Below are 27,093 nucleotides of genomic sequence, written 5' to 3'. Positions count from 1 at the left end.
AGGGATGGTCTGGTAAGCCCCTAACCATATGAGTGGCTTCCTCTGGACCCTCTCAAGTCTATCAACATCTCTCTTGAAGTACAGCACCCGAAACTGGATGCAGTACTCCAACTTCAGTCTGACCAATGCCACACAGAGGGGAAGTATCACCTCCTTGGATCTATTTGTCATATCATGTAGGTGCTTGCACACCTAACAGTGCAGCATGCTGCAGCACCCTTAACAGGATCTCACAGCACCCTAGGGCACAGCAGCAATGTGGAGGGGGTTCAGGGAGAACTGGACAATGGCTGCATCTGATCTCACTGTTTCTCTCTCTCTCTGCATGCTGAAAGCATGTTATAAAACCTTCACTGCTTCTCAGATACAAATCCTATGGGAGCTCCTAACTTCCTTAGTAGATCTAAACCCACAGTCTTACACTTTATGCTTTTGGAAAATACATTAAGACAATGCATCATAAGCACATGTTTTTAAATACACTATATAACCATTAGTTGAGGAGTTTAAGCAGCTTTGGTTGCTAGCAAATGTCTGTAACAAGCTATCATGTAGGACAATGGAAAAGAAGTTCACAATGCTTTCTGAGGAGGCAGAAAGCATTGTGAACTTCATGGATACGATTCTAGGGAAGGGATGCAAACATGTCATCATTGACATAATTCATTCATAATTCATTGACATTAGTTTCACTGATAGGATAGTTGGCCATCATGAGTGAATTTTCCATTCATTGAGAACCAGCCTTTCTATGAACTGAAGGGCTGGTATCCATAACAAAGAGATACATAAAGTCTCCATGGAACATGTGGGCTGAATTAATAACTTTATTGCACACTTGTGAGAGGAGACAAAGTGGAATGTGCCTTCCATGCTCTTCCCATAGATTTTGCCTTTGTAGTTCACTTTAACATTTTCACAAACTCATACCTTTCTTTGCTCATCGAATGCTCCATTGATTTAAATGGGACTATTCCTGCTATTTGTCTACTACTTAGCACACTGGTCCATCATGTAACTTCTAGCATCATGCAAATAAGAGACCATAACAATAAGGATATGAGATCCTACATGTTATGTGCAACAAGCTCACAGCCTGGCCTTTTGCATCTGCTTTTGGAGTTGGAAATTTCAAAACACCCTCCGTTCATGGGAATTAAACACTGTGCTAATAAACAATGACTTTTCCATTGTGAGATGTTGAACTTTCAAAACTTACTGCATAGTCCATTATCACAAGCTGTAGGACAGTCTTCACATGGTGGTCCTGATTTGTAAGGTGTGCTAAGTAAGCTTGCAATGTTCCCTCTGAAACAGTAAAATTAAACAGAACAAAATATAAAATCACTATTTATTTACACCCACTCTCATTCACATTCTGTCTATATACATCAGTCTTCTCTTTCAAATATCATAATGTGAGTATCTGAGGTAATAAAAGGCATGTGTCCAGAGCTAACGTTTGTTTTGAATGAACCATTGCCTTTATTGCTGACTGTAGATTACTGACTCTATCTTGTTCATGTACATCGGTGGTTTCCTGTAAGGAGACCTCAAATATTGGCTTGGAACAACTGCTTCAGAAGAAGGCCCAGGAAAAACTGTCTTCTGAAAAAACTTACTCCAAACCTTCATTTGTAAGAAGTGAGCTTACTCCTGGGAGCAACTACTCTGTCCTTTATCAAGCAAGCAGAATGAGTATTTGGATTTATAAATAAAGCAATCCTGATGTGGACTTACTGACATTTTAATGGTTTTCTTAGATTTAAATGTACAGGTTAGAAAAACATGAGCTGGGTGGTTCAGTCAGAGAGAGTTCTGCCTTGAGCAGGGTGTTGGACTAAATTCATACTTCTCAGCCATTTTAGAGCCAAATTACCTCTTTCTGCACTCAAGGCATCCCTAGTAAGCTTGGAGGCACCCTTCAGAAAAGCTCTTAAGTTTTTACTTGGATTTTCTTTCTACTATGAAAGAATAATAGAAAGCCCACAGCAAAGCAGAATGTTTTTGATGCTATGGAGTTTGATTTGAAATCTCTGGGTTTATCCTATGAATTATGTTTGCATATCTATCAGTGCTAACATTGCCTGGCACCCCATAGCACCTCTGAAAGGTGTCAAGGCTAGATGAATCATGAATCAATGGGCTAGATGATTTATCACAGTCCTATGCAATCCTATTTTTTTATTATTCTATGATTCTACATGTATTTCCACATTAAATATTATATAATTGCCCTTCTAACTATAATTTCTCTTAGAAGGCATTATTTAAAAAATCCTGGGTCAAACTGATACATGAAAGCACTAAGGGAAGCCAGCCATCAATTAAATCCATAGATAATACGTACGCAGGGCAGTAGTGGCAAACGTAATAGTACTTGTATTTATTCTGAGGACAGAAAGCCACCGCACATCCAATCTGGTAAGATTTATACCAAACCACCTGGAGATATAAAAACAAGCAGATGATAAAATACAATAGGGGCTTATGGTTATAAAAAAAAATATGTATGTTTAAAAGGTTTAATAGGAAGCCAGATAATGGCCATCATTTTTTTTATTATTATGCAACATAGGAAAATGTGTCACAACAAGTAGGAAAGCGGCCAGAAAGATGATATACTATTATACATCCCATTTTGCAGGGGGACATATGGGAGGTAACAGAAATGAAACTGAAACAGCAAAACAGATTCTATATCAGGGGTGGGCAATTATTTCAGGTGGAGGGCCGCTTACTGAATTTTGGCAAGCCATCGAGGGCCACATGACAGGCAGCCAGGGGCAGATAAAGATTTACTTTCTAATTTTTTTAGGGGCCTGTGGGAAAGATTAAATGGCCTGGAGAGCTGCAGCCAGCCCATGGGCCGCATTTTCCCTTCCCTGTTTTATATCTTGTGGATACTTTAAATCAACCCTGGATGTTTTTCCGAAAATGTGCTCTGGTTCGAACACAAGTTGTTGAACAAGATACAAGAATCACGAAGTAAAATGTTATCTCCTGTGAGGATGGTCAGAATAAATGTTCAAAATGGTCCATGTGTCTCATGAAATACTAATTCAGAAGCCAGCTTATAGAACTTGCTCTCTCCCAGTGTTTGTAGGACTCCCGTTTGCATAATACTTGACCTCTGAAGCACTAAAAAGAGAAATAACAATGTTTCTTTCTCACTTTATTCCTTTCTAAGCTATATGAGAAATTGTGTTTTTTAGCTTACAGATGTAATTGTGTATGTGGATACCTGATGGACTCACTGAAGGCAAGCTAAATCAAAGTGACCTTAGCCACTTAGGCTTTGGTAACTGCACATTAACTGGCATATTACTTTCATGAGAAAATATTTTATAAATTATCTGTGCCATCCTTCTGTCAGTGCAGAATTGTCCCCTACCATTTAAATAGGATTGTTATAACCCAGTTTTAAACAAGACAAATTGTGAGGACCCCACTATTAACTTTGGGCTACTGGAACTTACGTTGAGCAAGTGTGGCATAGTATTTGACATTTCTTATATATTTTAATGCCGCTATTTTGAATGTTTTCATCTTCAGATCTCTGTTCTGGAATGCTGCTTCTCTCTCCTCAGTGTTTGTTCCTTTTAAAGAAAACATGGTTGGCATTTCCCTTAAATCTAATAGTTATTTAAGGCAGATACAAGTTGTTCTTGTAGGTACCTAAATGGGACATGAACAGAATTTGAGCATTTAAGCAACTGGAAAGATTCCAGAGTAACTTTTCTCCAGCAAGCACAAAACTGTAGGCACCTCCATTTGGGCCTGAAATTTTCTCTAAGTGCTTAAACTTCTGAGCATGCTCACGAGTGGTCCAGGCCCAACTTCTGTATAAGCTCTGGTGTGATCCAGAGAGGTGCCTGAAATCTGACAACATCCTTAATTGTTTAGGTGTCCAGAGACCAGGTCTAATGCACAAGTAGCTCTATCTGCACAGAACTCATGAGGACTCCCTTGCTCTAATGGGAGTGCTCTAACTGCTAGGCATAAGAGTCATAGGATCATAGGATACTATGAAATCACAGCTGGAAAGGGGCCTCACATGGCTATCTAGCCCTGCCCTTCCTCAAAGCAGGATCCATCCTAACCAATTATCTATCCAACCTAATCTTGAAATCTTCGACGGATAGAGAGTCTACAGTTGCTCCAGGTAGCCTGTTCCAATGCTTAACCACCCTTATGGTCTGAAAGCTCTTTATAATCTCCAACCTAAATTTTCCCTGTTGAACCTTGAGACCATTGCTCCTAGTCCTGTCTCCTATTGCCACAGAGAAAAGTTCATCTCTATCCTCTCTGTAATTGCCTTTTGCAGGCTATTATCAAATCCGACCTCAGTCTTCTTTTCTCTAGACTACGTAAGCCTAATTGTTTCATTTTATCCTCAGCTTATCTTGTCTACCAGGTCTCTAATTATTTTTGGTTCTCTACACTGGACTCTTTCCAAACTGCCTACGTCCTTATTGAAGTGTGAGGCCCAAAACTAGACACGGTACTCCAGGTGAACAGAGAGGAAGAATCATTCCCCTTGATGTGCAAATGACTCTTTCTGGTTCTTCTTCATGGCTTTATGATGCTTATATTCTTATATGCCCAGTTACTCAGTTTCCAGCTCTTCTACAGCTCAGTGGTTAGGGAAGTATTTGAAGATGTGGGAAAGGTGGTTAAGGATTCTCTCAGGTTAAGCAAGGTTTAGTACCCAGATTTCCTATCTCCTGGACCGGTGCTTACCCTTAGGTTATTGTGAAAAAAATGTGGGCACCATTATCACACTTGTTTGAGAAAGAACATCTGTGGATGTTATGTACTGAGCTTGTTCCTGCTGCCAGGGTATGTCAGATACCTCCCCTCTGAGTGATCTGGATTTTGAGATGACAGGAGTGACTAATATACAGCTAGAAGTCAAGCACCTAAGCTCCAGGGAGAGACAAGAATTCAGATATATGTCTATGCCTAAGTTTTCTAAGGTGCTTAATTTTTAGATGTTGTAGCACCTAAGTAGAAGAATCAATGACAATGATGAGCTCAAGCTCTTAATGACATTGTACGGCTGTATCAGTACAGATCAGGGTGTAATAACTTGTATGTCTCCTACCTGAGTATAATGGCCTACCACGTCGCCTGGACTTTTTGGCCCACTGCCATGCACAAAGTATTTCCTTTCATCATACCAGTACTGAATGGCATCTGACCATGTATTTGGTGCAGTTGACATGTAGAGATTTTCACCGCAGACTGTATCTGAAAATGAAGGGGAAACCATTCAAAAACCCTGGAGAAAATGGCTTGAGAAAATGCAAGGAACATGCATTTGACAAGAACCTTTGTCCAGAGAAACCAGATCCACAACATAGATATGCTCTATGACATTGTATCCTGGAGCATTGCCCATTCTGTTTGGAAGAGTTTTATACTCACCCCAGGAAATCTGGTTCTTCCATAAACTGAACCCAGATTTCAGGTATGTGTTCATTCACCCTGGTCGTCTTTATGAAAAATATGAGAAATATAGGCCTTCTTGCAGAGATTCTTTGATTGGGACTAATTTCTGTGAAAGTGAAAAGGGCCTAACTTTCCCCTCTAGTATTTTTTAAATTAATGATGCTGGTTGGGGTGGGAGAGGGGTGGGGAGAAGGGGGAAGAAGGGAGTGTGGGAAGACATAGAAGTAGAAGTAAAGACTTTTAAAACATTTCTTTCCCCATTTTTTTCCAAAAGTTGAAACATTTTGACCAGCTTTATTATAGAAAAAACTGCAAAAGTATTCCATGAACATTTCTTTGTAGTTGTTTGTGATTGTTTAATGCTCAAGTTCTATCTGATTAAAAGAAGCCTAACTAAATATTATGAAGTCTTACGACAGAATATATGAGTACATTATACTACAGCAGAGTCTATTCTGTTCTTTCAGTAAGATACTATTACCCACTAAATATGAAAGGGGTTATGCTGTTTGAAAATTGTTCATGTAAGTACCTGAACAATGCATTATTTATTTATATAGATATTTTTACTTACCGGTTGTTCTAGAGCTTTCAGGACTGTGAGATAAGGTACATGCATCTGCCCAACTTTTAGCATTTGCTTGTGCTGAAGTATTCCATTCCTTAATGAAAGGAAAAATATTAGCCATTCAGTTGCTTAGTACTAGAAATCTATAGTGAAGAATATACAGCACAATCTACACTTGGAAATCACACATCCAGTCTTTGAAAAAGCCTCTTGAAAGCTCCTTCTCTTGCATTTAGACTAAGTACAGTCAGTCAAAAAGCCTGAGGCTGAGTCAATTCAATCTTCACAGGTAAGTCTAAATTGCATAGATTGAACTGACAAGCAGGGGATCTGGGACAGAAATTCAATAAACAGATTTAACCTAAATCAGTTATGTCTGATACTATACCTTAAACCAGTTTTGTCTATTTTGAAAGCGGTTTATGTATAGCGAACTTCTGTTGTGCTACAGATTTGAGCCGATTTCTGATCACTTACATCATTTTATGTGTAATTTCTGTCCCTGGCCTTAGAGGGTTCCTTTCATTTGCAATGATTCTTATTGAGAGTTCTCTACAACAGTGAAATACTAGGACATCGCAGGTCTGCTAATATCACTGACAGGGTCTGTAATTTTTTTACAAATTGCACTGCAAAATGTATCTTACCATCTTCAGCATGTTGCTAGCAGGGGGGTCCACTTCTCTCCGGAGGGTGTTGTGTTTCTCCACAATCAAATTTTGCTGATCTATCTTGTCAGTTGACAGATCATTATAACTTTCTGCAGGTTCCTAAATTGAAAGAAATCATTCTTCTTTTTTTATTATTGCTGTTATTATTATTATTGTTGTTGTTGTTGTTGTTTGATGGTAGGATTCTAAAATATTCTATACGGGAACTTAGGAAATGATCCTTATATGTGTGGCTTTATAAACATAATTAATTTATGAAGAGTCAGACATGTTTATGAGAATCTTTCTGTCTGCATATGTTTCTGGATATTATTAGTGTCACTTTTGTTATTGTTGCTTATAGCCATTATGGACTTATTATACCAGATCTTGGAAAGACTACTACACTGAATTTACTTTCCTTGCAATTGTTACTGCTGTTGTTATCAATGTACTTTAGCATCCCCGTCACGGACATGTATCGCTTTGCACAAGGATATTCACAAACACAAAACAAAAGCTAGTGCTGTGTGTAGGAATGCCACTTTTAAGTCTCTATTTAGAAATCTTTATTGTACCTTTTACACTTCTAGGAAATTTTTGCTCTGAATTATGAATAACTCCTTTCACTTCTGTGAAAATACAGGCAAAAAAAAAGGGGGGGTGGGAGGGGGTTGGCATGTTAGAGGTAAGGTCAAAACATTTTTCATTATAATTCCTTGTTTGCACACGTTCTGCTCATCTAAGACAGTTGTTGTCACCCTTTTTGGACTTGAGGCACTCCTCACTGGACTCAAGTCACGCCTCCATAACATTTTTGAATTGAGTGGCACCCCTTTTCAAAAGTGAATTTATATATCACAGTGCTTACTTCCTTGAGAGAGATTGGGCAGTGAGGGTGTGGGATCAGGCAGAAAGCAACATGTTGAAGCCTGCTTATCTCCCAGCAACTCATGGCACTTTTCAAGGGATCTCTTGGTACCTCAAAGGGCCACAGAACCCTAACTGAGGATCACTGATCAAATTTTAAAGTTGGGGGGGAGGGGAGGGTGCTGTATCTAATTTGTCTTTCTTGACAGTTGCACTATAAATATGTTTGTCATTTCTCTCATTGCTTATATTGTTACTAAAATGTAGGTTCATATGAAAGTAGAGCTGAAAGAGATCTCACCAGGTATCTAATCCAGGCCGCTGTCCAAAGCTGGATCATCCCTGACTATACCATCCCAGCTAAATGGCTTCTTTAGATAGTCTGTTCAAATGCTTGACTGCCCTCATAGTCAGGACATTCCTCCTAATCTCTAGCCTAAATCTCTCCTGCTGCAGCTTGAGTCCTTGTTCTTTGTTGCCACAGAGAAAAGTTTATCTCCAGCCTCTATAATTGCCCTTTAAGTATTTGTAGACTGTTATCAAATCCTGCCTTAGTCTTCCCTTCTCCAGATTAAATAACCCTCATTCTTCCAGCCTTTCCTCCAATGCACCAAATGGGGTCATCCAAGCAGCAGAAATGAAAAATATTTGTTTTTATTTATAAAAATGTAATAATAATAAAAAAAAATCCAACCTGCATGGAGCCCTACAGTCAGCAAAGCACCGGGCTCCATGCAGTTTAGGGGCTCTGCAGGAAGCCTATGCAGACAGCCTGGCAGCAGCCTGGGAAGGCAGGCTCTGCCCAAGGAAAAAAAAGGGATGATTTTTTTATTTTCCCTGAAGCCTGCCTACCTGCCTGAACTGTGTGCGGGGCCCAGTGCTTCCTTCCTGCCTGAGCTGGGTGCCTGCAGGCGAGTGGTGCCTGGGCAGGGGGCTACCACTGCCTCAGAGGGAAGCACCAGCCCCCCCCACAGGCCAGAGACTGCTCAGCCTGCCAGCAGCTTGCCCTCCTCTCCCCACCACCAGAGAAGCTGGTAAGTGCGCAGGTGTGAGTACGACATGGTTTACTTGGCCCTAAATTGAAGCGGTGTTTTTAAAAACACACTGCTTCTATTAAGGGCCCCCATTTTATCTACACATGCCCTTGGTCACCTTTCTGTAGATAGATATCAATGGAATTTTGTGTTAATTGATTTTGGTGTTTATCGCTAAGAGGGAAGATGTCGTAATAGAAGTTATACTTCAGAGATAGTCCCTTACTTAGGAGACTACAGAAATTGGGAATTAGGAAACGTTAGTTAGTTGGAGAGAGACCAAAGGTCTTCAGTGGTTGACTACTGATTCTCAAAAAAAGGTTGTTGTATACTCCTTCTCATTCATTGTATGCCTGCATTTATTCAACCTGGTGATCACTACACCTCCTACATAATCTGTATAGATTCCTTGCAGTTTTAAGGAAGTCAATAGGGAGGAAATGCAGGGACATCCTACATAATGTAAGTACAGTCTAGTTTCTCTGTGTAAAATAAATGAGGTATTTATATTGATTTTATTGGTCTTGTGTGTAGTGATGATCAGGTTCATTATTCACAGATATACAGGAACAACATTTTTTATTGTGGAGCAGTAAGTGAGCCCCTGCAGTCCCCTTTTTTTCTCATTTATTTCCTGTAAGTAATTCATCATCTCCCAACTCCCAACTCTTGTCAGCTAGGAATCATCTCTACATTAGGAAGCTCTAGTGAGAAAGCATGATAATATAGGAAGTGTCTTAGTAGACCAGACTCAAGGTCTACCTAGTCCAGTATCCACTTTCTGCCAGTGACTGGCAACAGTTGCTTCACAAGATTTAACCTGACACCCTGAGATTTAATCTCCCTGCAAAATTTGAGGTTGTTGAATCCAACAATATTGAAAATTCTTGATAAATCAAGAAAAATCTGGTTTACTACCTAGTTCTTGCTGTGCTTAAGATTAATACTTTCAAAATAGTTCCTTAGCAAACAGCTTTAAATAAATCCAATATATTTTTGCAATAGTCATTTAATTGTAGGAGCTGTATTTTTAAGCCAGCTGCAGCCATCCCTCCCTCCCTTTCTTCTTGAAAATAAAACCTTGGATATATTAGTAAATTGATTTAAATAGTATTATATTATTGCCATAATTAAATGACACGTCAGGAAATACTAATTTGCATGTGTTTATTATTTAATTGCCCTGCTATGCTAAAAATTGTTATATATTCTGGATATAACCTTATTTACATTCCAGGTAGGAGTGATAGTTAAGTTGATTTTTTGAAAAAAAGTGGGGTTTTGTTCCAGTTGGACTGAAAAAAATGAACATGCTTGCATGTTTTAGCTGATTAAGTCATTTGAAAAATATGATTTGGGTATCTAAAGACATGTTTTGTTTTTATTTTGAACTTTATAAGGGTTGTTATTTAGAAAAAAATAATATTAGAGAAAAATTGAAAATTAGAAGTCTTTTTCCAAAGGAAAAATTGAAATATTTCATTTTTAGTTTTTCGCTTGCAAAGTTTAATCGTGATTATTATTACGAGTAAACAATTTGAAAATTGACATGAATTATGAAAATGTTTCACTTTCACTAAATCTGTATTTTTGTCCTCCTCCCAAAATATCGATGTAAAAAAATTCATCCAGCTTTAGTCAGAAACTTTATTTTTTTTTCCTTTTACATTTGCTACTGTGCCTTGTGAAGTTCCATAACATAGTTATTTTGTATATTAATACAAACACAATGTCTATATTCAGACTTGACTGCTCGTCCTTAACTTCTTGAAAAAGTCAATTTTACCTTTACATTGAACAGAACAGTTAGCCCCTTGTTTTCTATTTCTTTGTCCTGATCATTGCTTTTTACATGATGAAAACTGAGTGGAACATATGAATAACACATAACCCTTCTGATGGCATAGACTTAACTGTGGCCTGACTTAACTGGCACCAAAATATTAAGACCATCATTAAAATCAGGTGGAAAATGTAGTCCCTTTTTATATTATACAAAATATAGGGTAAAAACTACAATAACACTGAAAACCAGCTTACTATATTAGGCTGCTTGCAGATGTTAAACATTATTTTAATGAATTCTTGGAAATATATAGAACTTAATTATAGGTTGGGTCACCAACATCCATGAAACTTGGTCATTTTCCTTTTTCATTATTATTTAAGTCTAAATAAATCAAAGGCTCCATTTTCACGGATGAGACTTCCAAATAGAAAAACACAGGAGATGCTTGGAGAAGATACAACATTTAATGACAGTTATGCGGAGAACCTCACTGACCCACCTAAGCTATATACATTTGGTGTCACTTTGTCAGCCAGAAATCTTTCTACCGAAAATTCAGGTTTGGTGAGGTTGAAACCGAGTTAATTCACACCAGGTTTGCCAATTTGTTTGTAACAACAACAAAAAATCCAAACAATTGCAATGTTTTGGTTGCAGAAAAGGACAGTTTTCTTGCCATTTTCCAGTTGGTCTAATAAAAGGTATCATTTTGAAACCAAGAGTTCTAGTTTTTTGTATGTCTATAATGTTTTGGTTGCACATTCTTGAGAAAAATAACTATAATTTATATTACAAATGACTTTTGGTGTGAAGATAACATTCGGATCTCATTTAAGGTTAGTATTACACTTAAAATTACTCAAACTGAAAGGAAATGTTTTGTCTTGGGTTCCGCATTCATTGACTAAATCTAGGTATACAGAATGAGGGTCCTACCTCTCCAGAAGATTGCTGCAGCACGGCTGCAAGGCACAGGAACGTAGCGAGCAGCAGCATCTCTGAAAAGTGAAGAACAATGTATTTAGTTATCTATTCTATTGGTAGCTTTGATTTAGTTCAACATGTATTATAACACAGGTATATTTCCATGATTTTTTTCCAAGCAGCTAGTTAGAAAGTATCCCCATTTTTTTTTTCTTTTGCTACTACAAACAATGTCCCATGGTTCTTCTCTGTATATGGCTTGACATTACTATATTTTTTTCTTTAGGCCAGGGTTAAACACGTTGGCCTGGATGTACTCTGGGTATCGGTTTCTCTTTACACAGGAAGTCCTCTAGAGGATACTTCCTGGAGGGAAAACTGCTATCATTAATGCTGCCATCTTGTCTTGCAGCTTTCATTATGAGATGCCAATTCTAGTTTTTTCTTATTCATAAAAACTTTCTGATGAGGAAAACTGATGAAAACATTAACTGAACTGGCACAGCCAATGCTTGCCTTTGCCAACACCAGCTTCTAGGCCACTTATTGGACTGTACTTGCCCATTATATCTATCCCAGCATGGAGGGAAAGCTAAAGTCATGTTGTTCTACCATAACTGCCTTCCCAGCAGACTTTCTGCTGATGATTCCAGGCTTCTGTGTTACAGCCAGTGCAAAATTAGTTTGAATTTTGCCCTTAGGGTTTGTTTAGTTTATAACTGAAAGAAGAGAAGTGGCAATTTGTATGTAAGGGGAAATTAAGAATTATGACTGGTCAGAGATTATAGATACAATCATGAGCAAGGAGTTGTGCATAACCTCCCAGAAGCAAACTTAGGAGGGAAGATTCTCACTTTCTGTGCCTCCCCTCTAAAGAATATTAAATTTGTTGGTGGCCAAGATTAGTGGTGCTCAATCTTTTGGGCCTGTGGGACAGGTGAGTGGCCTGGAGGGCAGTCTATAGGCTGGATCAGGCCATAGGCATCAGAATCAGGCCCTGTGCTGCCTCTGATGGCTCTCCATACTGGGATCAGGCCCTACACTGCTTCTCCCTGGCTTCACAAGTTTGGATAGGGTCCCATGTGGCTTCAGCTGGCTCCAGGAGACCAGATTTGGGTCCCACAGCAACCCTGCTTGGCCCTACAGATCTAGATTGGACTAGTACTGACTCTGCCCAGCCCTGTGCACCTGGTTTGGGCCTGCATCACAGCTGGCTGGCCCTGTGCATCCCATTCTGGCCCTGCAAAGTTTTGGTCTGGCTTTGCCAGCTGAGATCAGGCCCTGCAACACCCTGCTCACCCAGATCAGCCCCGCACCACCCTTTGCACTTGATCAAGCATGCAGTGCCATGTTCTCCAGTCCACAAGGCTCTTCCCAGTTACAAAATTTTAGTGATGGGGGAGTATTGTCTGTGTTAATTGCTGCTCCCCTGCTGACCAATTTGCAGACTCTTGGAAGGAGTCCAACCAAAGGAGGACCATCCAAACACAGAGACAAGTAGAAATAGCCAAGAGGAAATGCTAAGCACAGTTGGAAGGAGAAGACCTGGGTTTTGGCTTCTGCTTCCATAGATCTCTATTTTTATCCAGTGACTCTTATAAAATGCATAAGCAATCCTGGTAGCAGTGCTGGAACCCTTCCAGGGGCACATGCTCAGCCCTGGTCTATAGGGTCATACCCCCTCTCACATATTTCTTTCTAGCCCCACCACTCTTGAATTCTTGCCTGCACAGAAGCCCAATCTGCAACAGGAGGTGTGTAGGAACCCCCCGCCCCCAGAATGACACGGGGGGAGGGGGGGTCCTACATAGTTTAAAGGCTATGGGATCCTAGGTACCTATTCTTCTAGGAACTAGGAAAATATGAATTACAATACCCTCAAGCTGAAGAGGACCTAGATCCTGGGTCACAATGATGCACAATTATGTAAAAGATGGCCTGCTGCATGTCTGAGCTGGACTCAGTACTGTCAGTGCAAGTAAAATTAGGTGCACTTGGAGCACATCTAAAAGATTAGCTTTCTCTGGAGAATCAGGTGCTGCCCAGAACCAACCTGAATCTTAACAGAACCAAGATGGAACTTCAGTAGCTAAGAGATCAACTCAGATTGGTTTTGAGCAGCAAATTAAAGTATCTAGGCAAGTATGCTATCATAAATGGAGTCACCAAATTAACTTAGATTTGTAGCCCAGGACTTAAACTGCCTAGTATGACCCTTGTTTTAGAAATTACCCAGCCTAAATTCTGGGTATCTGGTTCTGGACAGCAATTCAGTATGACTCAGGCAACTAGGATTCATGTACAATTAATACAAGAGTCTTAAGGTGCTTATACAAGTTACATTTTTTTTTTTTTGTGTGATCTGGCCCCTTAAAGCACTCTACAGCCTTGCTGTAACACATATGCATGGTTGCAGAACATTTTTTAAAGTTGTGCAAAAAACTAAGCCACCTAAAAAGAGGTGTTAAATAAAAGGCACACTGTTTCAGACTGCCTTAGGGAACTTGTGTTCCCTAGAGTTAATATTTCACACATTGGGTTGGGCTGATATTGGAGGAGAGGGAGGTAGCAGGAGGTAGGAACTCTGAGATACTGGTTGGGGTTTGCTGCCTAGCTGGAGCTGGACAGGGAGGAGTGGAACAGAGGTCTTTGGGGGGAGCTGGGCTGAGCCCATGAGGAGGGGCAGATCCATTTGACCCCTACCCACCTTCAAATCAGACCGGACAAAGCAGATAGAGGGAAGTGAGCAGCACTGAGCGGGACAGGTGAGAGTGGGGGTGGGTAGAGCAGCGGTGCAGGCAGGCTCAATCCTGCTGGCTGGGGGATGGTGGGGCAGTGCAGGCAGGTTTGACCCACTACCACTCCAACCTAACAGACAAACATCTTTTGGGGGTGGGTGGTAGGGCTCTAAGGCATGACACTTTATGTAAAACGCCATGAGTTAGAGCAAGGACCTGAATGTCTCTCTGGACCTTTAGAGGTGACTAACACCTAGGTTTAGAGATCTAAATGACCCACCACTCCCACCAGTCCGTGCATGTTACATTACAGAATCATTTGTTGAAATGCTGAAATAACCTTGGCAGCAGAGACTAGGACCACCCTCTCCTAGAAGGAGGCACTGTAAACACTGGGGCATGCTTTTTCTTATTTGTTCTTTTCCTGGCTGAGCAATTCCCACATGCTTTAGCTGCATAGTGGCCCAGTTTTAACAGGAAGTATGGAGAGCATTCTCAGCTTGCCTGTCCTGTAGCCTGGTAGCTATAAGGAATGTATGAAATGGGCACTATTTGATTTGGATTTAGATTCAGCTCAAATCATGGACAGTAATCTGATTCATTAATTTGGATCACTGTCCCTGATTCCATTCGGCCGAATCCAAATATGAAGATTCAATGCTGATTCGGAGAGTTCAGCAATTGGACATAATTCAATGATTCAGAATTCAGTGATTTGGACATAAACACTGCTTTAAATGTTTTTTCTACATACCTTGAGGTACCAGGGATGGCTTGTGAATGCTGCAATGCTGGGGCTGATGGAGTGTCCCACAGGAGCATTGGGAGGCCTCTGCGTGCTCGGTGACAAACACAGAAGTACGCTAGTAGTACTTCCAGTCCACTTCTGGGTCTGCTGGGGAGCACACTTAGGGGCCCTCCTGCATGCCTCAGCTCAGCAATTAGCCGTAGGGGGACCCTGGGTGCCCCCCCAGGCCCAAAAGGCACCAGTCACAGAATTGGTGTGGTGTGGCATGGGGGGCCCTACATGCTCCCCCGTGAACCCAGAAGTGGACTGGAAGTGCTTCTGGTCCACTTCTGGTTCTGCTGCCGAGCATGCTGGGGAGCCCCCCACTCTCCTGTGGGACTCTCCACCTGCCCCAGCATCAAGCATTTACAAGTTGCCTGGTACCTTGAGGTATGTAGAAAAAACATTTAAAGCTGTGTATGTGTCCAAATCGCTGAAGCTTTCCAAATCTCAAAATCAATTTGGCCACTGAACTGGGCTGAATCTCCACCAAATTGAATCAGGGACTGAAGCTTTGCACAGCCCTAGTAGCTATGTCATTGTTCTGGAAAGGAAGAGGTGTATGTCTATACCTTCCCAGAGGGAAGTGTGGGTAATGCTTCTCCTGATTTTGAACTGAACTGAATGCTGCTGATCTGAGTCTGCGGTGGCTTTTTTCCACTTACCATTTCAAGGCCTTAGATGTTTGGATTTCCATTCAGTTCTTGGAGCAATGCAAGGGGCTAAATACATGCTTTTTGTTTGCTTTTTTTAATCTGTGGAAGGCCCAGGACTTGGTATATTAGGATCCTCTCATTTTGCCATGTTGGTTTGCATGAGCTTATAGATTTTGGCTGTCAGTATCTGGTTTAACTGCCTTGGACACATGCCTGGGCTGGAATTCAGTTCTGCTGGAATTCAGTTCTGCAAATTATTAGCTTAGGTTTATGTTTGATTTTGAAAGACAGGAGGAGAGTGCTCATTTTAATTTATTCCTAGGTAAATGGTCATAGAGTTTGCTGACATTTGCTTATTATGCATCAGTGACTCTGTATAGCTACCCACTAAGAAGGAGTTTACATAAGTCATTTTCAAAGAGATCAGGTTAATTGGCAAGAGAGGAGAAGAAGAGACCACGTTTGCTGCTGTTGAAGCAGGGTCCATGCTCCTTACAACATTGTGTATACCTCACTGAACGCAACTGGCAATTTCCAATGCCCAACTGGTGCTCTGTGCATTAGAACTGGCTAAAGATTAGGTCTATTCTGTGTCCTGCCATCATTATTCCTGCCTGTTCTACTCTTAGGGTAAATAAAATGCTTCCTGCCAGTTAATGTACAAGGCAGGTGTGAGAACTGTTAAGAAAGTTGACAACTCAATGAATGAATAGTTTAGCCCTCTATTTTTTTTCAAAGAAAGACCCAAAAGTATTTTACAGAGAAAGAATTTGGACACATATAAATTCATGCAGTATAACTAGCAGCTGTGTCTTTTGCCAGCGCATGGCAGACTATGAACTATGTATTCAACTGGTGAATGAACTATGTATTACAATGAACTATGTATTCAACTAGTTTGAACTGGTGAAGCTCCACTACAGTCAATACAACTATATCTACATATACTACCTAAGTATTTGGTCCACAGTTCTCAAATATATAACTTTTCCTTAGTCCAGTTCTGATCTCTAGATACACGTTGTTTCCAGGTAATGCACACTAATGGGTTTGTACTACTTACTATAAACTTCCTACTCACTCTTTTTTTTCTAAGAGCGTTGTTACACAGTAATTTTGGGCAGCTCCTGGAGCTCTTAACCCCTGGATTGTCCACACAGTAACATCTTAAAGTGGTTTAAGTACTCATTATGCAGCTCAAAGTTACGCCACTCCAGGGCAGGATTATCTCTGATCTGTACCACCCAGCTCCTGTTCCATGAGGATGCAGCCACTCCCAACAGATGTGCCACCCTGATGAAGCTCTCCAATATCTCAGGATCTCTCACACACCCACCCCTGGAGCAGGGATAGTAGCCTTCTCTGGCTTACCAACCCTCTAGTGCAAACTTGCAGCTCCAGCTCCTAGTCCTGCCCCTGCTCACCAGGCCTCTTAGCGACGAGTCACAGCTGTGCAAGAGGGGGAGAGCAGAGACCATTTCTAGGCTAAGGGTGTGACTGCTCCAGAATTCAAGCTAGCACTAACTCCCATCAACTTTTGTGCAGATCACAGCCTAATGTGTAACAAGGCCCTACAGTTTCCTTTCTCTTTCCAGATGTAATGACTTTCTTTATATTATACCTGAAAAAGAAGCACTTAGTGACTTTAAACATAATTTTCCCCATTCAATTTGAATTGGGAAATTAATTGGGTTTTTTGGTCAGTTTTAAGCTGCCCACAGATATATCAAGCAATGATATATTCATATTTTGTTGAAAAAAAAACAACAACATTTAAATTGTAAGGTGCAGAGAACATGTTCAGCTGTCCTAGAAGCAGCCATGAGCTCTTTTCACATACTCCTGACTTTTGCATCCAAAACAAATTATTTGGCAAGCTTCATATTAAAGCAACCTGAAACTGTTGAAATTTTACACAACTCATTTGTGAAAATAATACGGCTGAGAAAGCTTGCTCAGGAGAGTGACAATATTAATTCTGAAATAAACTAAGGAAAATATCGTGCATTTTGTTCATGTTTTATGAGAGCTGCAAAGTCATCACTGGGTTCCCAATGCTGGCTGGCGACATTGCATGATCGTAAGATGCTTACACCTACTGAGGAAGTCCTACTGTTATACCTACAGGGAATATAAATTGCAATACGTATCTTATTTCTTTCCATGTCTCTGTGCTGTTTCACTATGTGAGCCCCATTCCATAAATACCATCAGGACAGTATATTTTAGTAATTGTCCTGCTAGTTCAATAAATAGCAGATTCCCAAATAAGTCACCATATGTAAAGAAACAAATGAATGCATATAATCATTACCTTTGCTTTTCTGGAATGTAGGAGATATCTTCTGCGTCTTTCAGATGCTTGTGAAAGTGAATTGGTTTCTTTACTGGAGCATGATATATAGCTCACCTGCTTCCTGGTTTGACAGAGTGATTCAATGTCACAACCAGGTATTATCACATTCTGATTGTGACTGGCTAGATAGCTTGATTTGTCATGAATTTTTCCAAAATCGGGTTGGTTGCTTGTGTTGAATGTGTATTTACTGCTATTGCATATCTTGGCAGATGTAAGATATCTTTTCCTTCAAAATTAATCTGTACTGTTGTGTTTTGTTTTCTTTTGAAAATGTATTGTTCATTACACGCTAATTTCCCACCCAATAAGAACCATATGAACTCAAGTCACGAAGTCTTCTTACTGAGAACTGAAACATGAGATTACCCAGAAGGCTTAATTGCTCTTATCTTGATTGGCAACAGGACAAATCAATTTAGATGGTCAACAAAGTGGGTGGTTGTTGGTTTTGGGTTTTTTTGCCAAAACCACAGTAGCATAACTAAGAGTCTCTCTGTCTCTTCCTTGGAAAGGTTATATACCTGAATTTGCTGGACACTGTACAGTCTCTTCATAGGATGATCATACATCCCACTTTTGCTGGGAATGTCCCATTTAAACACCTCCCCAGGTGTCCCATTGGTCTAGTCAAATGACCATTCTGTCCTATTTTTAGTGTTTAGCCCAGAATGTGTTTAAAATGGGACTGCTGCAGCAAAATTGGGAATGTTTCCCCTCCCTGAGTTCTGTTTTCTGGCATGCTTAGCTGATACTGGACCTCAGATCCAGTTGTGTGTGTATGATTGTGTGTGTGTGGGGGGGGGGGGGGGGATATGGAGAGCAGGGAAAGACAATTTCATGTTTGAGACCAGGTAAATATGGTCACCCTATCACTTCACATCACTTGTCTAGTGTAAACCCCAAAGCAGAGTAAAGGGGCTTTGATATAAATGAAACTGGGGCAATTGTGGGGCACAAACAAGGTAGGGTAGAATTTAGGTTGCTAAACTAGGTACCTAAATGGGAGTTAAGAGGACTTGAGTTTTTTAGGTACAGATTTTAAATGGTGCCCAGTTATAGTTCTGCTGTGCACTGTCATTCCTAACATTTTTACATGTGATCCCATAAATGGAATTAAAAGCAACTGAGTCCTGGTTGTCTATAAATTGTATGGAGACATGTAAGAGCTTTTTGATCAGTGTTCGCAGCAGCTAGTCAGCACATTATACTAGGAGACACACTGGCTGGTCAGTAGGGAGTATAGAAGCCTCTGAGGGTTTGGGGGGCTGGACTCCTTCCCCTCTTCTGCTGTCAGGCAGTATTTGTACAACCCTGGGTTGGATATTTCTGTACCATGGGATTCTTCATTGGAAACCATGGGATTTATTGCCTAAATCCACATCTTTATTGAGTCAGAGGAGGAAGAAGAGGGTCTTCCCATTATTAGCATTGCTTATACTTTTTGCATGGGATAGTTATTGGATACAGCATTGGGACCAGAACAGAAGTCTGACTCCATCCTGGACCAGGTCACCTGGACCAGGTGACGTATGCACTTATCCGCAGAAGAAAACTCCATACTCTAGACTGGGAGTTAAAGGAGCCAACTTGATTGAGGAGTGTGAGCACCTGAAACATCCCTGTGCTTAATGCTTCCTATTGACTACCTCTATTGACTACCTCTAGTTAGCTCCCTGCTCACCACCCTCAGTCCCTGAATATCCTGTTGGAAGTCCCTAACTTTCCATGTTGGTACCTAATGTGGTCCTATTTTTTATCTTCCTCCAGTCCTATTTTTTATCTTCCTTCAGGAGCCGGTAATTATTTTTGGGCATTATAGCGCCTAAATTGCAAATTTTGAAGGGACCAACCTGGATGTTGCCTTAATCATACTTTTCTTTTAAATGAATATTTTATTGACATTTTTAAAAAAGAGCTTCCAAGAACACAATGATATGTGCTTTGCATGTGATGGAATACGGCTTTAAATAGCATTGCTAGCTGAGGGGGCTAGGAATTTTCCTGTGAAACAGTTGTGTTGTCATAACATTTCCATTTGTCAGAAATGGGAAGTCCAATAGATGTGGGTTTTGATGGATTTCTCCCAATCCTTACTTTTAGTTCCTGTGGACTCAGTGGTAGAAGAAGGCAGAGAAAGGAGTTTTGTTGAGCTCCAGGAATGTGATTCTGAAGTAAATCCCTTGTCTATTGTAGACCTGGGGTGAACTCTGATAGCAATTATACATTCATTTCTCCTCAGATTATTTCAGGCTCGTGCAGCAGCAGCAGCAATCAGGCTGTGTAGATGAGCTAGATACTTTCGGCTTAATTTTTTTGGCATGGAAATCCATTGTACCATTCGGATGTGAGAGGACTCTGTCTAAACTTCTGTAGGTCTTAACTGATTGCACATTCCTGTTTGGTTTCTCTTGCCAAACTCCTTGGCTGCCAACATGATTGCCTTCACAATTTTGATCAGCTGAACATGAAATTACTTTGGTAAATTCTGGTCCCAGAGGGTTTTTTTTTTTCTCTTTTTCTAAGGAATTGTAGTCTCCTGGCATTTCTTGTTACCTCATTTAGGATTTCCAGGCTTTCTTGGAACTGTAAAACTTTCACAAATGTTGATACTTCCACTGGTGACATCATCCTCAGTAAACTCCTTAGTTCTGCAACATTTCCTTTCATGAAAGAAAATATCTTTGTATTGGTGTGTCTTGTGAATTAAGTTATGCGCATGTTGGCTTCAAATAGCTTGCTTTCCACATTACCAGAATTCAATATTAGACTTAAGTTTTCAGTCATTTCATTCCTAATAATTACAAGCCAACCTAAAAGAAAATATAGCTAAACATATAGAATATAGGAGGTTATAATGAACCCATGTGTATAATGGTTCTAGCATAAACATTGTACCTTGTCTTCCTTTGTATTGCTATATTGAATCCCGGTTTTTTTCCGCAATGAATCAGACGTAGTTATTAGTTTCCTCATTCAAGTCCCCTGATCTTTTCTTCATGGCCATAGGGTACAGGACTAGGAGCCATGGCCTCAAGCCACAGTAGAGGCAATTGAGGTTGGATGCTAGGAAGAACTTCATTCTCATTTTGACTATGAGAGTAGCCAAACATTGGAATAGGCTACATAGAGAAATCATGGTATCTCCATTGCTGGAAGTTTTCAAGAGCAGGTTAGACAGATGCTTGACTGGGATGGTTTAGTTGCGGTGATCCTGGTTTGAACAGGTGGCTGCACTAGATGACCTAATGAGGTCTCTTCCAGTTCTACTTTCCTATGATCCTATCATACTATGATCCTGGGGTCTGTGGTTCCTCCTCTACTACAGATAAAAGATACCAGCTGCAAATGACCAAACAGCAATGGGACAGCAGTTGGGTATTCCTAGTGCACCTCTTTCTCAACAGCTTGGCAGCAACATCTTTATGCCATAACAAAGTGTGTGTTAAAGAGAGGGGTCTGGATACTCTTGGTATAAGACTATAGCACAAAGGATCATGGCTGGCAGTTTACAGCCCAAACTATACTTCACATTTCATTGCCCTGCAGTAATAAGAATGCCATAAGGTGTCAGTATTGTATTTCCCTCTGCCCAGAACAAAGCCTGCACGCTGCTGTAGAGATCAATACCGAACACACAGATGGTCCAGTGAGGAAATGTTCTCCCTTTAAAGCCCAGCGAGGCTTACTGGCAACACTTACCCCTGCTGTTTTAGACATAATGAGCTGCATTCTTACCGTACATTCCAGAGGCCCACAATGACTTACTTATTCAAGGAGGACATTATGTTATTCATCATTAACCTGTAACAAAGTTGTGGGCTTTTTCTGCCTATCATTAGGATCTATCTGTAAGAGAAAAAAAAATATATAAAGTCAAGTTGGCTCTACATCAAAGGCTGGATAGAGATTATGCCAAGTCTGAGATGCCAAAGTATATTAATGATCACCAGCGATACTCCATGTCTCAGAGGCTTTTTTTTTAAAAAAAACCCGTGCTTTACAGGGTCTCAATTATAGCTACAAATTAAGATCCATATTGCGATCTTAACCACAGCAATCTTAACCACAGCCAGCTGCAACCGATGCTTAACTGCACCGCCATAGGAATAACCTCAGGTTAAGCTGTACATCAGAGACACAGTTGTAAGGCACAGGTCTTTTAAAGATCCTCTACTGCAGAGGGTAAGGGATATACTCTGCTGCCCTTTATGATTATCAACATGCCATTCCCACCCTAATATTTCCTCCAGCCACCTCCCATATGGATAGAAGAGACTCATGTCTTATCTAGTCCTTCAAGTTTTTGAAGTCAAGGACTCAAAGCCAGCATGATTTTTTTAGAAGCAGGGTAAACAAGGCACATATTTAGCAAGCTGATGTCTTAATTAGCAATACATTTATTTAACAAGAAGAGGTTTGGCAATCCTGTCTTTATTTTGGAGGGTGATTACATTAATAGGGAGGGGCAGGTATAAAAACTCATAACAGCTAAAGCTTTCTGGGATTTACTTAGTTGCACAGCTAAGTGTAATGGGTCAATAGTTGGGCAACAGTTCTTAAGAGATCTAAGAGAAATGTTTCCATATAAGGCTAGTTAGTAGATACACCCAATAGAGCTGGTAGAAAAGGAAGAATATGGTTATATTTCAGACACTGTATGTGGTTATATTTCAGACACTGTATGAGTTTGGATTTTCAGTGGAACAGATCCCCAATGCAGATACTTTCTCTGCCCTGCAAGCAAGAGGACAAGAGCAGGGTGGAAAAATAATACGTGGAGCCACGGCTTTGTTGTCTCCCTACGGGATCTCTTTTCTTGGAATTTGGGAAGGTAGAAAGAGCTATATTGTAGAAGGTGTTTTCAAGGCATATTAGCTCTCTGGGTTACTCTTAAGGTAGTGCAATGGAGTTATAACACCCCTCTGGTTTCACTGTGCCTGAGAACATAATGGAGCTCTTACCTTGTGGCTAAAATCAAGATCTTGGTATAGGAATATAATGTGAAGTCAAATGCATTATTCAGGATTATTATTACATTTTTGGAATCTCAGATATAGAAGCAAAATCCCTGCTGAATCATAAATTTGAACTTCTATGCAGATGTTAGTAACAACTACAATGATGAGCACATAATAGTAGTGCTGCTTCCGGCAGTAAGAGAGAGGTGGGAGAGGGATAGAGTCAGATTGAAGGGAACCTGCATCACAGTTGATAAAAAGATGGTAGAGCTGTTGATGGAGGTTAGATCTCTTGTGAGGTCAGGAAAGAACCAGGGTTGAAGAAGCCAATGCTCTTTCAAGAGGGACCGAGACCCTGGGAGCTGCACAAGGTGACTTGGCTCCTCAACCGAGACTCTGGCACCACACCAGGCAGCTTGGGTTTCCAACCCCTGGCACAAGGCAGGGCCAACGGTGTATGACATGGTGCACAGGACCCTGAGTGGGACAGAGGCCAGGAGAGCCCCAAAGCAGCTGAGGCCCCCCTGCTGAGGGGAGAGACACCTTGCCTTGGAAGATGAGGACAGCCTCACCGGGCCCTTGGAGGAATCAGTCATGAGTTGCCTGGGAAAGGGATTCCCTGAAGGGGAGGAGGGTTTTTCCCCCACCCTGTGATGAGCAGTTCTTCCTCCAGAGGTACATAACATTTATAACAGCATAAATAGGGTTTAAACCTGAAGTGGACAGGCATACAAACCTGATAGACTGGTTAAAGCTTCCTGAAATGGCTCAAATGAGAGTGTGGACAATCAAGTGCTATTTTGAACCAATTCAATGCTGTATGTGGACATAGAGTGTTCTGTGATGTGGGTCTGGTCAGTCCTCCGGGTATCCCATGCTGCATCACACCGCCTCCTTCCCTCTGCTGCAACTGACCACTCTGGTATAGACAGAGCTCTACTGCCCCTCTGCCTCTGCCCCTGTCCTTTCAACACACACACACGCACATCATTTTTCTTCCCTTTTGTTGCGATTCCTTCACATTATGTGGGGGACAACAAAAGCTCTTTCTAACAACCAGCTTTGTCCTCACTTCCTACCTGACTGCAGACCCTTATAAGGTCCCCCAGCCCTTGGGATCCAAAACCCTGGATCCAAGCACTCACCACATCGCTGAGCCAGGCAAGTACACATCAGACTTTGGCCTGTTGCACAGTATTGAAATGTATTGTGCTCATGTTTAGGAGAGAAGGGAAAGCAGTGTAGTGAAAATGGCCACAGCCACAGCTAACTCCAAAACATGGGTGCAAGCACCTTCCCACTTGCCCATTGCAAGGCATGCTGGGCTGAGTGCTCACTCCGACCTTGTTGTGTCAGAGGCACAACACTGCTCATGACCGTAACCTAGTTCCCAGTCTGTGACATTTTGGAATGTGGACCCATGTCCCACAACAACTGTGAACTTTTTTCCCAGTCAGGAACATTTGGGAACAGTTAAGTTGTTGTGTGTGTCTGCTTCCTCACGTGATGAGAGCTTAGGGAAGGATAGCCAACCAGAGTCAGGAGCAGAAATATGTGAGTAGGAAATGGAGGGTGAAGCTGTTCCTTTGACAGGGCAACCGAGGGCTGAGAGAGGGCAACAGAGGATAAGCAGAGAGAAGAGTCACTTGTAATGCCAGGAATTGAAAGAATAGATGTTGCAAGATGAAAGGAGACTAGGTAAGTTGCCCAAGCACATCTGCCTCTTAGGGCAGGGCCAAAACATTCGTCCTTAGGTATTTTAGAGCTTTAAGATCTAATCCTGCTATGGCCGCTGAGTGACTCCTTCCTTTGCTTTTATTCCAGCCTGACAGCTCACTGGTGAAGAAGGGGTCAGATGAAGTCCTGCCTCCCATTCAATCTCTGTGGCTCAGTATTCACCAAGTGTTCACAACCACAGCTCCTTGGCTTGTATCAGTGCCTGGGATTACCAAGCAGTCTTTCATGGAGGTAATCACCAGGCCTAAAATGGCTTTGTTCTCAAAATCAGGTGGATTCCATCCAGCAGGATTTTCCATGGAGTGACTCAGAGATATCAATATTTTCCACAAGTTCCTTGCGAGAAAAGGAAGTACTAAAATCTCAAGGATACAATTGGAGGAACTAACACAGAGAAAAACTGACTTGCTCATGCACAGGATGTTTGTGGATTGACCAGGAACTGAACCCCAGGCTTTAGACATGAATTTAGCCCTACCTTCCTGCAGATCATTATTGTAAGCCTCTAGTTTTGACCCTAAACCCACTGCAGAAGTCACAGATATGCTCTCACCGGGCAGAAGGTTCATTTTAGAAATAAATAGTGTACTAAAATTAATAAAATCTCTGATTATTATATATGCAGGGTGATAAGGACCCATTCAATGATACTGGTATGATCTGTTAAAAACAGTTGGTGATTTTACTTCTAGCCAAGCTGCTTAGAGAGAACAAAGTAAATAAAATAAAATTAGGATGGATTTTGACTTAGGACTGTTAACCAATATAGATCAAGCATGTTTTATACTTTATATAACCATGAACCGGTCTCAGATATCGTCTTACTTATATTAAGGTGATACCTACATGATGACGATTTTGGAGTGTGGATACACATTACAATTGAACTGTTTCAAGGTTGTCACTGATTGGGAGCTGGTTTGCAATTGCTGAGGTTCAGAGTTACTAATACGTACAGTGCTAAAGGTTTTACGGAGACTTTGCTTGGCTGGATGGGGCCGTGGACTATCTGAACCCTTGCTTCTCCATTCCCAGGGGTGTAGGGATTCTGGGGTCTGCCCAAGGTCTCTGCCTCAGGCTGCAGTTTTCCAAAGAGTTTCTTTAGGAAGCTGGTTAATTCATTTAAATTCACCAGACCTCCTACTATGAGGCTGGCTGGTGTGTGGCTGTGTCTTTAGTGGTCTGTACCTGCACAATGGGTACTTAATATGACAGAATGCTATCCATCCATGCTGGTCAAAGTGAATTGACCCATTAACCATTAATTGTTTCTTGTTCAGAAGCAAGGTCACCCTTCCCACCTATCTGAGAAGTGAGCAGTACCAGGGTAACCAGGATGCAGGCTTGGGGTAGAGGGTGGGACTGAAGAGCATTTCATTGTGGGATGCCTAGAGGACTTGTCAGACATGAGTCATGGAAGGGCTGGTGTCCTCATAAAACATTGAAGTGCTTCACAACAAATGGGTTCAAATTTACACCTAATTATCCAGATATGCTTTTGAAATGTTCTAGACAGTTTATTTTAAACTGACTTGTACATCTGACCACTTGTGGTTTTAAACTACATTTAAAATAATCTAAGTGTTAGGTGTGTCTGCATGTTGCTTAAAATAAGTAAAATGTATCTGACCTTGATGTCATGGTCCTATGTTGAGAAACTGTATACATGTCCCTTAGTACCATGTTTAGCATCATATTGGGAAGACAGAATAAGATGAATGACCTCATAAATGCCCATCACACCTTCCCCCTGTACCAGGGTTTGCTCAGTACAGACTTCCTTAAGCTTTGCTGGGTTTCCAGAATGTTTTCTTTAAAACAAGATAAGAAACTGGTAAAAACTGGTCTGTAAGGTTTTGATTAATAAATGGAATATGCTATTTGTCTTTTTCTTTTAAACTAGCTGGGTATAAATATGCTCAAGCTGTGTTGAGTTGGCTCCAACCCATAGCTACTGCTGATGTGTCCTTCCTTTTGGATTAGAAATACGTGATTTTGTTTTGCCAATTGATTATAATCAATAACAGAATTGAACTTGGTCCCTTTGGTCTCTTGAGTCATTTCTTAAAGATTAACTTTTATGACAGATATTTGCTCAAGGACACTTAATCCTAATGACAGCCTGGGATGACCTTCAGTAGGAGACATGAGAGACAGCTACACACCTTAAAGATCAGCTACTCCCCTCACACTGAAGCAAAGGGATATAATTAAAACCCTTCAGGGGTAGGGAGAAAGTGCTAGGGAGGAGACTGATTTGAAAAATCAAGGTCATGCAGGTATTCATGTATGTGAATAAAGGCAATAATAGATGTCTACCTACCTGTCTATAGTCTACTGTACCTATGATCATGTTATCATATGTGATACATATTATTACAAGTTATCACTTGTGATGTGTCAAAAGTTAGCATTTATTTCACTTGTGATAGAATGGAATAGGAATAAAATAGCATATAATTGTTCATATACTGGCGTGTTTGTATTATGTATGTGCTGGCATGCTACCTTTTTTATTAGTGCATTAGTCATCTCATAGAACAATAATAATAAAAGAATCTGAAATGCA

The 27,093-nt window shown here is 40.9% G+C and overlaps 1 protein-coding gene and 1 long non-coding RNA gene across 2 annotated transcripts in view; one reads left to right on the top strand and one right to left on the bottom strand.

Moving 5' to 3' along the window:
• The window catches only part of LOC102564018 (cysteine-rich venom protein helothermine), a 21,129-nt gene extending 3,238 nt beyond the window's left edge, over positions 1 to 17,891 (bottom strand). The window contains exons 1-7 of the mRNA XM_019491335.2: positions 17,785 to 17,891; positions 11,302 to 11,363; positions 6,670 to 6,792; positions 6,029 to 6,116; positions 5,108 to 5,253; positions 2,351 to 2,445; positions 1,220 to 1,308 (exon numbers count right to left, since the gene is read on the bottom strand). Coding sequence (XP_019346880.1) covers positions 1,220 to 1,308; positions 2,351 to 2,445; positions 5,108 to 5,253; positions 6,029 to 6,116; positions 6,670 to 6,792; positions 11,302 to 11,361 — 601 coding nt within the window. The 5' untranslated portion in view covers positions 11,362 to 11,363; positions 17,785 to 17,891. The remainder of the gene's footprint in view (positions 1 to 1,219; positions 1,309 to 2,350; positions 2,446 to 5,107; positions 5,254 to 6,028; positions 6,117 to 6,669; positions 6,793 to 11,301; positions 11,364 to 17,784) is intronic.
• On the top strand, positions 13,841 to 27,093 carry LOC109284100 (uncharacterized). The gene is made up of 2 exons (XR_002091427.2): positions 13,841 to 14,054; positions 24,612 to 27,093. It is a non-coding gene; the product is annotated as an uncharacterized LOC109284100 (long non-coding RNA).

The sequence above is a fragment of the Alligator mississippiensis genome, chromosome 1 (assembly GCF_030867095.1).
Source record: "Alligator mississippiensis isolate rAllMis1 chromosome 1, rAllMis1, whole genome shotgun sequence".
Lineage (NCBI taxonomy): Eukaryota > Metazoa > Chordata > Crocodylia > Alligatoridae > Alligator > Alligator mississippiensis.
The sequence above is the reverse complement of the archived record's forward strand: the minus strand, read 5'-3'. Positions and strand labels throughout refer to the sequence as shown.